At 44.1% G+C, this 13,929-nt stretch overlaps 1 protein-coding gene across 1 annotated transcript in view; it reads left to right on the top strand.

The window, feature by feature from the left end:
- ADAMTSL3 (ADAMTS like 3) overlaps positions 1–13,929 on the top strand; it is a 339,850-nt gene that overhangs the window by 195,427 nt on the left and 130,494 nt on the right. Inside the window, exon 10 of the mRNA XM_059179851.1 lies at positions 10,640–10,751. Within this exon, the coding sequence (XP_059035834.1) occupies positions 10,640–10,751 (112 nt within the window). The remainder of the gene's footprint in view (positions 1–10,639; positions 10,752–13,929) is intronic.

Below are 13,929 nucleotides of genomic sequence, written 5' to 3'. Positions count from 1 at the left end.
GACGCTTGTGAATGTGAACTTGAAGTGTGTGCCCATGAGACCAAAACGAAATGGCTTTGGGAAAGACAGCTCTTTCCATGGTTCACTATTGGTAACTCCGTGGGAGCTCCCCCTCTCTCTGACAACATCACCATCTTCGGGGAGAGAACATGTTCTCTTCCTCGTGGTCTGGAATCTTCCGTTGTGTTCCAGACGTCTCTCCTCTTCCCCCCGGTTGTGTATTTTGTGTGTCTCTAGGAAACTGTTTTCTGATGCTCTTCCCGCTCGTGTTCAGCGAGGCGAGCCTCTGCCTTCCGTGTCCCCAACTCGGCCCTGGGTACGCATTGCGTTCTCTCCTCGCACAATCCCTCTTTCTCGGGGCAGTTTCCACAGCGCGGCTCCCTGATGCGGGGATGCGAGGGATTGAAACCGCCTGTTTTCCTTGATCAAAGAGCGGGCTATAGCCTTGCCAGGTGGTGCAGATGGTGACTGCGCAGCGGCCTTCACAGGTATTTCAAATCACAGCAAGACACAATTTTTAGGGTCGGTGCCTGTATCAGTTTCCTGAGGCCACTGCAAAGACGCTCTCAGCTGGGTGACTTCAGTGACAGATAGTAGACAGATTGTAGGTCCGGAGGCCGCAAGCCCAAGATCAAGGTGTCAGCAGGACTGGTTCCTTCGGAGGGCGGAGGGAGAGTGTGTTTCCTGCCTCACGCCCTCAGCCGCTTCTGTGCTCAGGCCTTCTCCCTCAGCCGTGACCGTGCGCGTCTGTCTCTAGGCCGGGCTCCCCCGTTCTCTAAGGACACCCGTCCTACTGGATCGGACCCACCCTGATGGCCTCGCCCCATCTTGACTGGATCCCCAAAGACCCTGTTTCTGACGAAGACTGCATTCTGAGGAGCTGTGGGTGAACACGGCAGCGTATCTTTCGGGGGAGGGGGGGGACACCATTCAACCCCTAACAGCACCCGACGGAAAAGCAGCTTTACCTGTTTCATCCTGCCGCTCGGTCAGAATTCCCCTCCACTGGAGCGTTTGCCGCTAACCACGGAGACAGAGACTCTGGGAGCCTCCCCGGACATTTGCTGTCATGTGGGCAGTTGCGGGAAGTTTCGTGGTGAAAGCGGTTCTGATACTGCTCCAGGAGGTACCAGAACGCACAGCTGAGCTCGGTGTGTAACCCGCACACACGCACTCATGGTCAACTTTTGATTATTGAGGTTGGATCTTCTTCCTCCCCCTCCTGCGCCGCCTCCCGCTCTCCTTCTTCATCTTTGGTTCAGACTTCTGTCTGGAGCATCAGACTGATGGAGGGAAGTAAGGGAAGTAAGGTTTTTCTGAACTGATTCAGCTCCCGTCAGGGTCAAGGCCAAGCTTGGACACAGAGTCTCAGGGTTTCCTCTTCAGGAGAGAGGGGATGCCCATCCCCCCATAGGCTGAGCCGTGGGCTTCGCGTCCTCCACGCCTTGTGGCCTGGAGTGCGGGAGTCCAGCAGGGATGTGCGGGAGACGGCAGGCGCCGAGACGCACGTGGTGAGGGCGGTCCCTCTCCAGAGCAGGGAAGCACATCAACCAAGGTTTCAGAGTCAGAAAAGAAGCTTTTGCTCCCATCCCCATGGAGAAATGAGGAAGGTGCCCTGTAGGGAATCTACTTCCATCGGCCACAACCTGGAGAAGCCCCCTCAGGATGAAACGGGCTCTAGTGTGCACAGTAGCCGCAGGTTGAGGGTGTGTGCAGCTCCCTGGAGGCTCTCTCGGCCCTCACGCGGCATGGAAGGTATCTGGAAAATTCCCTGAGCTCCTCGCTGGCCAAGCTTGGAGGAGCTGACCCCGTGGGGACAAGATGGCCCTGTCGCGGAGGGGTAAGGGTAGAGCTTCCATACGTACTACTTTGTTCAGAAAAGACCATGTTATGCTTGAGGCCCTGGCTTAGTTCTTTCCTTCCACCGTCGGAGCCCTCCTGGCTTAGGCAGGAGAGCGTATGGTCTCCCTGGGAAGGGGCTGTGAGCCCCAGGCCAGGGGGTGGGCAGGAGGCACCGGCACGCCACAGAGAGCCTGCAGCGCCAGCAGCATGTGGGATGGGCAGGTGGTCGGAGGAGCCCCCTCCGCTGGCCGGCAGGGGAGTTCACTGACTCAAAGGCTCCCTGAGGTCCTCCCAGGGGCTGGAGGGACAAGGAACCCAGCTCTGGGCCCAAGGACAGGATGGGGACATACACACACAGTTCCAAGCCGTCCCCCCTTTCCGGACTCTAATGTCCCAGGTGGAGGAGACGGGTCTGAAGGACGGGACCCCTGAAAGACGGACCATGTCCCCACCCGATAGGGCGTTACCCAAAGAGATGCAATGTCACATGTCAACTTGCACTTGTCCTTGCCCTGCCTTTCGGGGAGGAAGCTACCATGCAGAGAAGACAAGGTCCGCAAGCCCATTAGAATTTTTTTTTTTTTTTTCCTTGTGAAGCATTGCAGCTGGGAGAATTTCTTCTCAGGAGCCCCACAGACCTTTATCAACTCTCGTTGATAAGAGGGTCAGGGGCTCGCTCTAAACCATTCTCTGGGCCTTCGTCCTTCTGGGTTCTTCAAGAAGCAGATACAAGACAGGATTAGACACGCAAGACATTGAGGAGCGGGATGTCCCCGAGGAAGAGGCAGGACAGAGCGGAGCAGGAGCAGAGAGAGGCTGGAGAGCTGCCCACTGCAGGGAAGCTCTGACCCCAAGCAGAGGAAGGAGGGACGCGGGACAGTCAGGTAGGAGCGTCTGAGATTGCAGAGCGGTTCTAGAGAATTCAGCAAGGCTGCAGGGGAGACTCTGAGCCAATGTCATCTATCCTGTGACACAGAGTCTCCCAGGAAATGGCCTCCTCCTCGGTGGGAGCAGCCGCAGCCAGTGGGGCCGGGGATGGGCACCGCTGGTCAGGTGTACTGGGTGCGGTCGTCCGAGCGAGAGGCACGTTCTCACGGGCCCCACATCTGGCGAGGCAGCTGTGCCCGCCATGATCACGTGGGACCTTCAGGCGCTAGCAAAGACTCATCATGGCAGAGGAATGTGCACTGGGACAAGGGTGAGCCTTCGGCGGGATGGGAAAGGGAAGTGGGCACTGGTCAGCAATTAGATGCCTCTGCTCCAATCAGGTCATCTCTTTAAGGAAAACATCTGGGTTTAATGCTTTTTTTTTTCTTTTTCTTACTTTTTTTTTTTTTTTAATCTTTTTCTTTTTGGTGATTATGGGTGGGACCTAGCAAACCATTTCAGTCCCTCTTAGATTTATTGATTTTTGAGGGGTTTGAATTTTGAACGCTAAATAAATTTTTGAAATTTATATTTTGCTAGAGAAGTATCTAGCTCACCTAATTCTTTCGAATGTAATCAGAGTATCATCTTATCATTAAAAAAACTCATTGTACCTGTAACTATGTCTCTTCCACTGGTTTCTTGTTTAATTTTTTTTTTTTTTTTTGTTCAAACCATCCAAAGATTTGTCTCTGAGGCATCTAAGAACTAGGTTTTCATCTGATTAACTCAGAGTTTAAAAACTATTCAACTTATATAAATTTTTATTTTTGTTTATCTTCACATGGATTTATTTTGGGTTTGTATTTTTAGCTTCTAGAGCTCGATGCTTAATTCATTTTATTTTTCAGTCTCTCTCTCTTTTTTTTTTTTTTTCTCGGTTACATGTACTTAACACAGCTTTCCCATACAGCAGCTCATAATTTTGTTGTAGTGTAAGCTACCAATTTTTAATTTTATGCTGGACTATCTGTATTTGTATGCTGGGAAATCTTTGCCTCATTAAAGATCAGGAAACTATTCTTCTGTGTTTGCTTCTGGAAGACGTATTGTTTTACCCGTCATATAACAAGCTGTAATCCACCTGGAGCTGACTTTTGCACACATTGTAAAGTAGAATTAATGTCTTTTTGCACCTCACTATCCAGCTGACCCAGAACCATTAGGTGAAAGCACAGTCCTTTCTTCATTTGTCTTAAAGCCAAACGGTACGTGAGGGTCTGTCCCTGGACTCCCTTATGTTTTATTGATCTGTCTGTACAATTCCATTTTGACTTAATTATTGCAACACTAAAACCAATCTTGATATTTACTGGTAAGTTTTCCCATTTTGTTCTTGAAGATGATCTTTGATAGTCTTGACCCCTTGCATTTCCATATCAACTTCTGAGTCTGCTTGACAGTTTTTATAAAATTCTTTTGGATTTTGATTGAAATTGCATTGAAAGTATATGTCAGTTTGGAAAGAGCAGGAAACTTTCCAATACCAATTTTCCAATCCATAAATATGATATGTCCATCCATTTATTTAGTCCAAAAAAATTCTCTTAGTAATGTTTCTAATTTTTAAAGTTTATGTCATGTATCTTTTATAAATATATTCCCAGTTGTTTGATTGCTATTTTGATGTTATTGTAAATGGCATTTTTTTCATTATTTATTTGTGTCAAAGTTATGGATATCTAATTGGTTTCTGTATATTGACACTGTATTCTTAGTATATTGACTTATTAATAGTAACAGTTTATAGAGTCTTTTGAATTAGGTACATACACAATTATGACACTTGCAAAAATGGTAATTTTGTTTCTTCTTTTCCAATCCTTGTATATTTTATTCATTTTCTTGCTATCTTATACTGTGTAGGATATTTGATACAATATTGAATAGAATCAGTGACAGCAGCTCTTCTCATGCTTCTGATTTCACGGACAAAGAACTCTAATTCTCCGTCATGTATGATGTTTGCTATAGAATTTTTGATAGATATTTTATTTGATGAAAGAAATCTTTTTTCGGGGTCCCTGGGTGACTCAGTTGGTTAAACGTCTGCCTTCCGCTCAGATCATGATCTCGGAGTCTGGGGATCGAGTCTCACATGGGGCTCCCAGCTCAGCAGGGAGCTGCTTCTCCCTCTGACCTTCTCCCCTTTCATACTCTCTCTCTCTCTTTCAAATAAATAAATTAAATCTTAAAAAAAAAAGAAACCTTTTTTCTATTTTGTTTCCATTGTCATATGTAAGTATGGAATTTTATCAGATGCTTTTTCTACATCTTTTGAAGTGATCATATGTTTTTCCTCTATTTTTTGGTTTGTTTTTTCCTTTAATATACTGAATTACATTCAGTTAGACCCATCATACTGTTCCATAACAAACTTCACTAGTCACTATCATTATTATAATATATTGGTAGCATTTATTTATTAGTAGTTATTATATTATTATTAACAAAACAATTATCCTTTTATATGTCAATGGGTACAATTTTAAATTATTTTATTTATGATTTTTTGGTAGCTATATCCAGGAGAGGTTTTTTTTTTTTTCTTGTAACATATTCATATCAGGTCTCGGTATTAATTTATACTGGCTTTATAAAACAAAGTTAGAATTATTTCCTCAGTTCTTATTCTCTGCAATAGTTTGTATAAAATTGGAGTTATTTCTTCTTTAAATATCCAGAAATATTCAGCAGGAAACTGTTAGGGGTATGCATTCAGTATCTTTAAAATATACGGACTATTCAGATGTTTAGTTTCCTTTTGTGTCAGTTTTGTTTCAAGGACTTTGTCTACAAGCACGCCTCATTTTATTATACTCCATAGATATATGTATTTTTCTTTTACAAATTGCTGCAAAGGTTTGTGGCAATCCTGACTCAGACTAGTCTATTGGCACCATTTTTCCAGTGGCATTTGCTCATTTTATGTCTCTGTCTTATAGTTTGATAATTCTTACAATATGTCAAACTTTTTCATCATTACTGTCCTTGCAATGGTGGTTTGTGATCAGTGACTACAACTTGCTGAAAGCTCAGATGGTGGTTAGCATTTTTTAACAATGATGTATTTTTTAAAAGATTTTTCTTCAATTACTATTTTTAAGTTGTCTCTACATGCCACATGGGGCTTGAATTCACAACCCAAGACCAAGAGTTGCGTGCTCTACCGACAGAGCTGAGTAGATGCTCTGCAATAAAGTATTTTTAAATTAAGGTACATACATTGTTTTCTTAGACATGATGCTACTGCACACCTAATACACTTTATCATGTTGTAAACATAACTTTTGTATGCACTGGGGAGCCAAAAAATTTATTTGACTAGCTTTATTGTGATATTTGCTAACCCATGATATCACCAAGGTGTACCTGTATTTTAGCTAACTTTTTAAAAAATTATTGGCAGAGGTTTTTTTCATGATATCCTCTTACTATTTCTTCATTGTCTCCAGAATCTGTAGTGAGTCTTTTTTTTTTTTTTTTCATTCCTGATGCTGACTATTTGTCCCTACTTTCTTTTAAACTTAATCAATCATGTTGGAGGTCTGTAGCTTTTATCAGACTTTTCACAGAAACAGCTTTTGACTTTATAACCTATTTTAAAGTAGTTTCCTTTCCATATTATTAATGTCCACTCTTATCTTTATTATTTCCATCCTTCCAGTTTTTCTGGATTCAATAAACTGTTCCATTTTTAACTTTTTTTTTTTTTTAGAGATTTTATTTATTTATTTGACAGAGATCACAAGTAGGCAGAGAGGGAGTTAGAGAGAGGAGGAAGCAGGCTCCCCACTGAGCAGAGAGCCTGATGTGGGGCTCGATCCCAGGACCCTGAGATCATGACCTGAACCGAAGGCAGAGACTTAACCCACTGAGCTACCCAGACCCACCCCCTTTATAATTTTTTGAGTTGGCTGTTTAGGTCATTGATTTTCATCCTTTTCTTCCCCCATAACAGATGTATTTAAGTCTATGAATTTCACTCCAAGCATGCTTTTTATTTTGTCCTACAAAGTTTGATAGGAAATCTTTCCTATCATTATTCAGTTAAATTGTATTGTAATTTTCATAGCGATATAGTTTTTGATTTATGGAATAATTAGAAGTGTCTTATCCAAGTACATAGAAATTTTCCAGAATCTCGTTATTATTTTGTAGCTTATTTCCACTGTAGTCAAAAAACATAGTCTATATCATGTCAGTTGTTTGGAAATCTGTTGAAACTTAACTGGTGGTTCAGAACATAGCAGATAGTAGAAGATGTGACTCATCATCTTCTGTCATTGGGCACTGTCCATATGTCACATTGATCATGTTATTATTAATGATTTTATTAAAAATAATAGCCTACTGGGTTTTGTCTGCTCATTCCAGTAGTTACCATAAGAGATATGACAAAAACGGTGCTGTGACTGTACCTTTGCCTGATTTTTTTCCATTCTTGTTAATTTTGAATTATTTATCCTTGAGGCTAGCTTGTTAGGAACACTAACATTTAGGGTCTTTACTTCTAGAGACATGACTATTTTACTGTTATGAGACTATTTTCTGTCAGAACGTTGAGAATCCCTCTCCATTGTCTTCTGGCTTCCATTAATTCTGTTGAGAAGGGAGCAGTCAGTCTTATTTTGGTGCCTTAGATGCTAATGGGTCTTTTCTTTTGTCTGCTTTTAAGTGTTTTCTCTTTAGTTTTGGTTGTCACTGGTTTGACTGTGATGTAATTAGTGGCTTTCTTCTTCTTGAGGTTCATGGTGCTTCACAACTCTGGCTTGAAATCCACCATCAGTGTTGGCAGATTCTCATTTATTGCCTCTGCAGATGCAGTTTCTGTCCCATTCTCTGTGTTCTTTGTTTGGGACTATGGCTATACCTTTATCTCTCATGTCTACTTTCTATCTCATTCTTTTCTGTCCATTTACTGGTTCTTTAAGTGTGTGTAATCCAGGGATCAGCAGATCCTGGCCAGCTACCTAATGACCTATTTTTGTAAGTGGAATTTTATTGGGACATAAACACAGCCGTATGTTTATGGATTGTGGCTGATTTGCACTATATCAGCCACCTTGAATAATTGCCATGGGGACAATATGGCCTGAAAACTGTAATGTTTGCTATCTGGCTTTTTATGAAAATATTGCTGAACTCCAGTCTAATCCACTGTCAAATCTATCCATTGAGCTACCAATTTAAATTATGGTGCTTCATACTTCTAGAATTGACATTTTACTTATTTACTTATTTCTATCTAATAAAGATTTTATTTATTTATTTTATTATTTGAGAGAGCAAACACACATGAGCAGAGGGGAGGGTAGAAAGAGGGGCAGGGAGACTGATGCAGGGCTGGATCCCAGGACCCTGGGATCATGACCTGAGCTGAAAGCAGACTCCTAACCAACTGAGCCACCCAGGTGCCCTGGCCATTTTATTTTTATTGTAGCTTCTTTGTTTCTAGTGAAATTCTCCATCTTGTCATTTAGTTTCTTAAGCATTTTAACCGTTGTATCTTAGCCCAGACTAAAAACCAGAGCCCTAGGCGTGAGCCGTGTGCTAACATTGATGTTTTAAGACCCTAGGACTGTTAGGGAGTATTGTGAAATACCATCTGATGCCAAAGCTAGAGTCACAGGGAGCAGTGGCATTGTACCCAGGTGTTTAAATTTCTATCAGGTGATGCCGATATCCGGATGTTCTGTAATTCCATGTATAGTCTATTGCTCCATGTTTTTTGGTTGTTACTAAATTTTATCTTTTTTGTGGGCCTGGTTTTCAGTTTTGCTATATATAGTAGGTGAGGAGATTACAGATATAATTTGAGACAGGATTAATTTCTGCTTCTGGAAGACACGTTAGCAACCAATTACCTTCAGCCAACAAGGAATTGAAATAATTTGAACCTGGCCTTCATTCCCCTTGGAAATTGGTTCACGTCCAGTTCACACTTTTTCCTAAGATAGAGCTTTTCGGGGTCTCGGTAGCGTGCCTGGGGTATTTAGCGGTACCGGTCCAGCTTCAGTGGATCTGGAGCTCAAGTGTTTGGTCTTAGCCCCACGGGTCTGATGACAGGTCTGCTCAGCTTCTCAGCCACTCAGTCACCACTTGCATGACGGGAAGTGCCTGGAGCAGAAACATGGTGCCAAACAGGGTGCCGAGGGTTATGCTCACCTCGCTGGGCTTCCTTTGTGTCTGGAATCTTGGCGCTGTGAATATTCACGAGGACGGTAGTTGTCTGGTGCCTTCAGATACATTAAGAACTATTTTAGGCAACGTTTCGACTTATTCTCTCTGGCAGGATTCATCAGAGACATCCTCCCATAGCCAGAGAAAACCCTTTACAAGAGTTTCATGCCTCTGGGACAGCTGTGCTCCCACCCCCCACTGTCCCTGGCTCTCCTCTCCAACAACGCATCTCATGCTGGAGTTTTTATACCATTTTATAATTAGATACATCAAAATCTTATTTTTCAGTTAACTCTTATTTACCTCTATGAATAAGCTTTCCTGAGTGATTTCATTGTTACCGCTTCTTGCATTCCCTTCCTTCTTCTGCTTTTATGATTATTTATTTATTTACCTTCTGCTTTTATATTAGTTCTTGTTTGGCACCTTTTCGTAGTTTCTCTCTCTCTCTCTCTCTCTTTTTCCAGTGAGGGTCTCAAGTGGTCAAGTTTCAGTCATCTTGTGTCTGAAATATCTTTATTTCACTGACTATGATGATAATTGGATCATAGATTGTTTGTTGATCGATAATTGGTGTTTGATTGTTGGTTAATCACTGACAGAATTCGAGATGAAAAGTTATTCTTCCTCATCGCTTTGAAGGTATGATTTTGTTTTCCCGCATCCGGTGTTTCCTGTGAGAAATCTGACTCCAATCTGATTCTCACTGCTTTGCAGATAATCGTGTTTTTTTCTTCCCAATAATATGATTCTTCCTTATCCTGGCTGTTGTACTTTTCTAAAATGTCTGCTCAGAACTTGCTGGACACTTTTGAATTGAATCCACCTGTCTTTCTCAAGATCTGAGAAACCCTCAGCAATTACATCATCAAATACTGCCTCTTCATTATTTCCTCGGTATCTCTGGCTTGAACTCCCTATGTGTGTTGGCATTTCTGGGTCCATCCCACAAGAACTGAACTCAACTTCTTTTCCTCTTTCTTTTTCTTTTTTTGTTATATTCTGGTTATTTCCCTCAGTTCATTCGTTTGTTCAGTCAGGAGAGAAGAAAAGAAAAATCTGGGGGGAGAACTTGCTGCTTGAGTGTGGTCCTTCAGCGGTATGTTTCCTCTTCTCTCTGCTTCCTCACACGCACTGGTGCCCCTCCTCCTCTCTGATTCGATGCTGGAACACTCATTAGATGCTGGAACAAATACGTGTGTAAACACCACGTATTTGTGTACATTTGAGCTTTTGCAGTTGTGCTTTCAAAAGACCTTTTTGGAAGGATTTGCTTCGAGATGTTATTATTGAAAGTGTGAGAATCCCAGTTCTGTGCCGTGCTGCCAACCAGCCCAGACTGGCTCAGTCCCGGCTCCATAGAAATTAAAATCAGATGTATCAGGTAGAAAAAAGAAGTTAAACAAGCAAGTCTACCTGACACATTTGAGAACTCACTGCCAGGCATGGAGTCGTCTGGAAGGATGACTCCAGGGAGACGGGCTGAAGATCTTCTGTGCCCCAATGGATGACAGACCTCAATGAAATGTTGTCCCACATCACAATTTTTGGAATCTTCCTGTGCCGCAGTGTGTTGTGATCGATATGTGATGGTCAGTATCAGTGAAATAGATTCGTCGCATGTGGAAAGGTGTGGGAAGCACTGGCTCATCGTACGTAGATGCTGACCACAGTTCTCTCTGTCCAGACCAGGTACACGGTGGCCAAGGACAGCGTGGTCCAGTTCTTCTTCTACCAGCCAATCAGTCATCAGTGGAGGCAAACCGACTTCTTCCCCTGCACCGTAACATGTGGAGGAGGTGAGGCGCGGACCACGGGCATGCTTAGGGCTCAGAGTCAGAAATGACATACTTGTGTTTTTAAGGCTGACTTGACAATGGGCGTGGTAACTGGGGATATTTAATCACAGGGCATCCTCCTCAGAGGCTGGAATGCGGTGGTGTTCCCAAATGCATTTATTCTTGAGGACAGGTGAAAACAGGATTTGGAAAACACGTTTTACTTCTAGCAAAAAGCTAGAAAGGTGTTTGCATGAGTTCTGGCCTTTCTTGTTTTGATTGTCTTTAAAGCGGGTCTTCTCTTTAATTTTCCACGGAAGACCTGAGAACAGGGAGGCCACGTCACTTGCCCACTCTGACCAAGTTCATGAATGCATTGGTTCTAATGTTTCAATGTCCCCTGTCCTGCATCGGGTGCCAGAGCAGGACTTCCCAGAGAGAGAAAGGGTAGCTGCTCAGTGGTGAAGGGGAAATCCTGCTTACTGCTTGCTTCCTTCAAGGATTTCACAGACAGCTCAGGAAGGCTCTGGGCCAACTGTAGCCCAGGGCTCCACACGTGCCACACAGATTTGCAGGCTCAAGTGCAGAATCACTGTCTGTTTGACATGGAAGAAGTACCTGCCTGGAGGAGATGAGGCCCCAGAGCCTCCATGGAGATAAGTCTCTTTCAGTTGAAGGTGAATGGTTCTAGACTAGTGCCGACCCACGACCATGGTTACTAGAGTTGCTAGAGGGACTTCATGCTGTTACTCCCCTTAAAAGCACCAGAATAACAGCACGGAGCATTTACATGTATCAAGCCATGGGCTAGGGCACTCACCTTCACATTTATTCTTCCAAACAACCTTAAAAAATATCTCCTTTCATGGCTGTTTTTACGTATGAGCCGTGGAAACATAGGAAAGGTCAAAAGTGGACTCCTGTGTGCTCAGCGAGCAAATAGCCCAGCTAGGATTCGGCTCTGGGTCTGTCTGATGGCAGAGCCCCAGGCTCTAGGTGGCTTTGCCTTTGTGTCTCCTGAGAACCGCCCACCACCCCTGGGACCAGGTCAGGGCAGGCAGGCTCAGGTAGGGTTGTGTTTGAAGGGCTACAACCAATCGACCTCCTGCAGCCCAGTCCCGTCAGCCCAGCCCCAAACCATTTCTGCCCTGCAGGGCTATCAAATATGAGCTTGTTCAGAGAGCCACAAACCAAATGCCTCTTCTCCTCTAAACCACAGGCTTATCGAGGAGGGCTCCTCCGCCAAGGTCAGGTTCCTATGCACATGTATGTCAGACTGCTGTCTTCTGCGATTTAGGCTCCCAGTGAAAGCAGGAGGCAGGTGTTTTTGTAGGGAGCCCCGAGTAGCCCAGACCCCCAGAAGGAGCTTATGTTGCTGGGAATGGAAGAGAAGCAGTCTAGGGGTTGAATGGGGCTCTAGAAACAAGGTGAAAAGTTAATCTTCCCAGTTAGTTCTTCATGGACCAGGCATGGGTAAGAGACCATGAGTATGGTCCTACAGCAGTGGTTCTCAAAATGGGTTTCCTGGTCCAGCAGCAGCAGCCGTCACGTGGAACTTGCTGGAAATTCAGATTCTTGGGCCCCAACTTGGACCTACTGAATCCAAAACTCAGGGAGTGGGGCCCATCCCTCCAGGAGATTATGGTGCACGTCCCAGCTTAAGAACTGCTGCTCTCTAGAGTGATGTCTTCAGGATATCACCTATAACTGTATTAACTTCACTGCTTTTCTGTATCTGTGTTACCCTGACCTATTATTTACTCCTCGTTTTTCTTTAAATGGACCTCTAAAAAAATTTAAATGGACATATTCACAAAAAAGGATCTAATACGAGCAGTTCCAAGCGGCAAACTCTGGTGTCTTGCCATAAATTGAACACAATCACAAAAACGAATATGGAAACAAAACCCTGGCGGTCGTCCCGTCACATTCTCTCTCTTGATCCCTCCTGAAAGCGAGAACACAGGCAGAAACTCCTCCAAAGTGTTGAGTCACTGACCTTGCAACGGTGACCGCCAGGCAATTCTTACCACACCTCTGATCTTGGTGAACACTGATTGAGGTCAAACAGCATTTGGATTTAAGACCGTAACCTGCATCAATTCCATGAATCTCTCCAAACCTGGACCTCAGGCTCACTTTGGCCAGACTCGTTCTCTAAAAATTGCATGACGATGTTTACTGCAAGAGGCGGTGTGGCCGCGGAGCTCAAGTTCCGGGACCTGGATACCCTTCTTGGCTTTGCCACTACTTGGCCCGGAGCCTCAGTCTGCTCATCCATAAAACAGGACGATTCCCCCCTCCTCCCACCCTGCAGCATTGTTGGGGGACAAAACAACAGGACACATGCCAAGGAGCCTAGTGCGGTGCCTGGCAGTTAGTGGGTACTCAGGAAATACCTGCTACGTTAGAGTCAAGGCAAACCTGAGTCTTGTTTAAAATGCCTCTGTGTAATCTACAGAGTTCTGGCCGTCCCCTCTCCCGGGATTCTCTGGGGATGAGTTATGAGATACAGACACGACTCCATGCCTCAGGGGGAGTGGGACATACCTAGAGCTCCCTACATGTACATTTTATATCCAGAGGCAGAACCCCACCACCATAGCGTCAGCTGGGCCATGGCTCCAGGGACGACGGAGTCTCTCAAGGACCCCAACATGAAAGCAAAGAGCCGGTGGGGCTCTTTTTAATCCTACTTGGCAGGAAAACAAACATTTCTTTTTAATGTATCCACCAACTCTCACACCACCTTATTCAGAGAGACGTTCCCATGTAGCCACATAAGACAAAAGAGCAGCTTTCTGCTCTGGGAGGGACATTTGTAATGGGGTTCGGCTTAGTTTGATGAAATTCTTGGGAGGAACACAGATGGGTCTTATACTTGGATGCTAAAGGAAAGACATAGTCAGCCTGGCTGGAACCGTACGTGGGGGCACCGAGCCATGAGACTGCCCACCAAGATGGCGGCGGTTGTCAGAACAGAAGGGGGTCGTCATGCTGCTTGTGGGGTTCCCCTTGCAGCCTGCCATTGTGTGCCCACCAGCAGAATTTCAGCACATTTGTTCATAATATAGGAAGGTGATCTGTCGTATTTCCTTCATTTTTAGTTATCTTGGTACTGCCATAAAATTAAAGAGGAAAATTAATTGTCTCTCCTTAAATTATAAACACTGTATGCTTTTTTTTTTTTTTTTTTTTT

This window comes from Mustela lutreola, chromosome 7 (assembly GCF_030435805.1).
Source record: "Mustela lutreola isolate mMusLut2 chromosome 7, mMusLut2.pri, whole genome shotgun sequence".
In the NCBI taxonomy this organism is placed as follows: Eukaryota; Metazoa; Chordata; class Mammalia; order Carnivora; family Mustelidae; genus Mustela; species Mustela lutreola.
The sequence above is the reverse complement of the archived record's forward strand: the minus strand, read 5'-3'. Positions and strand labels throughout refer to the sequence as shown.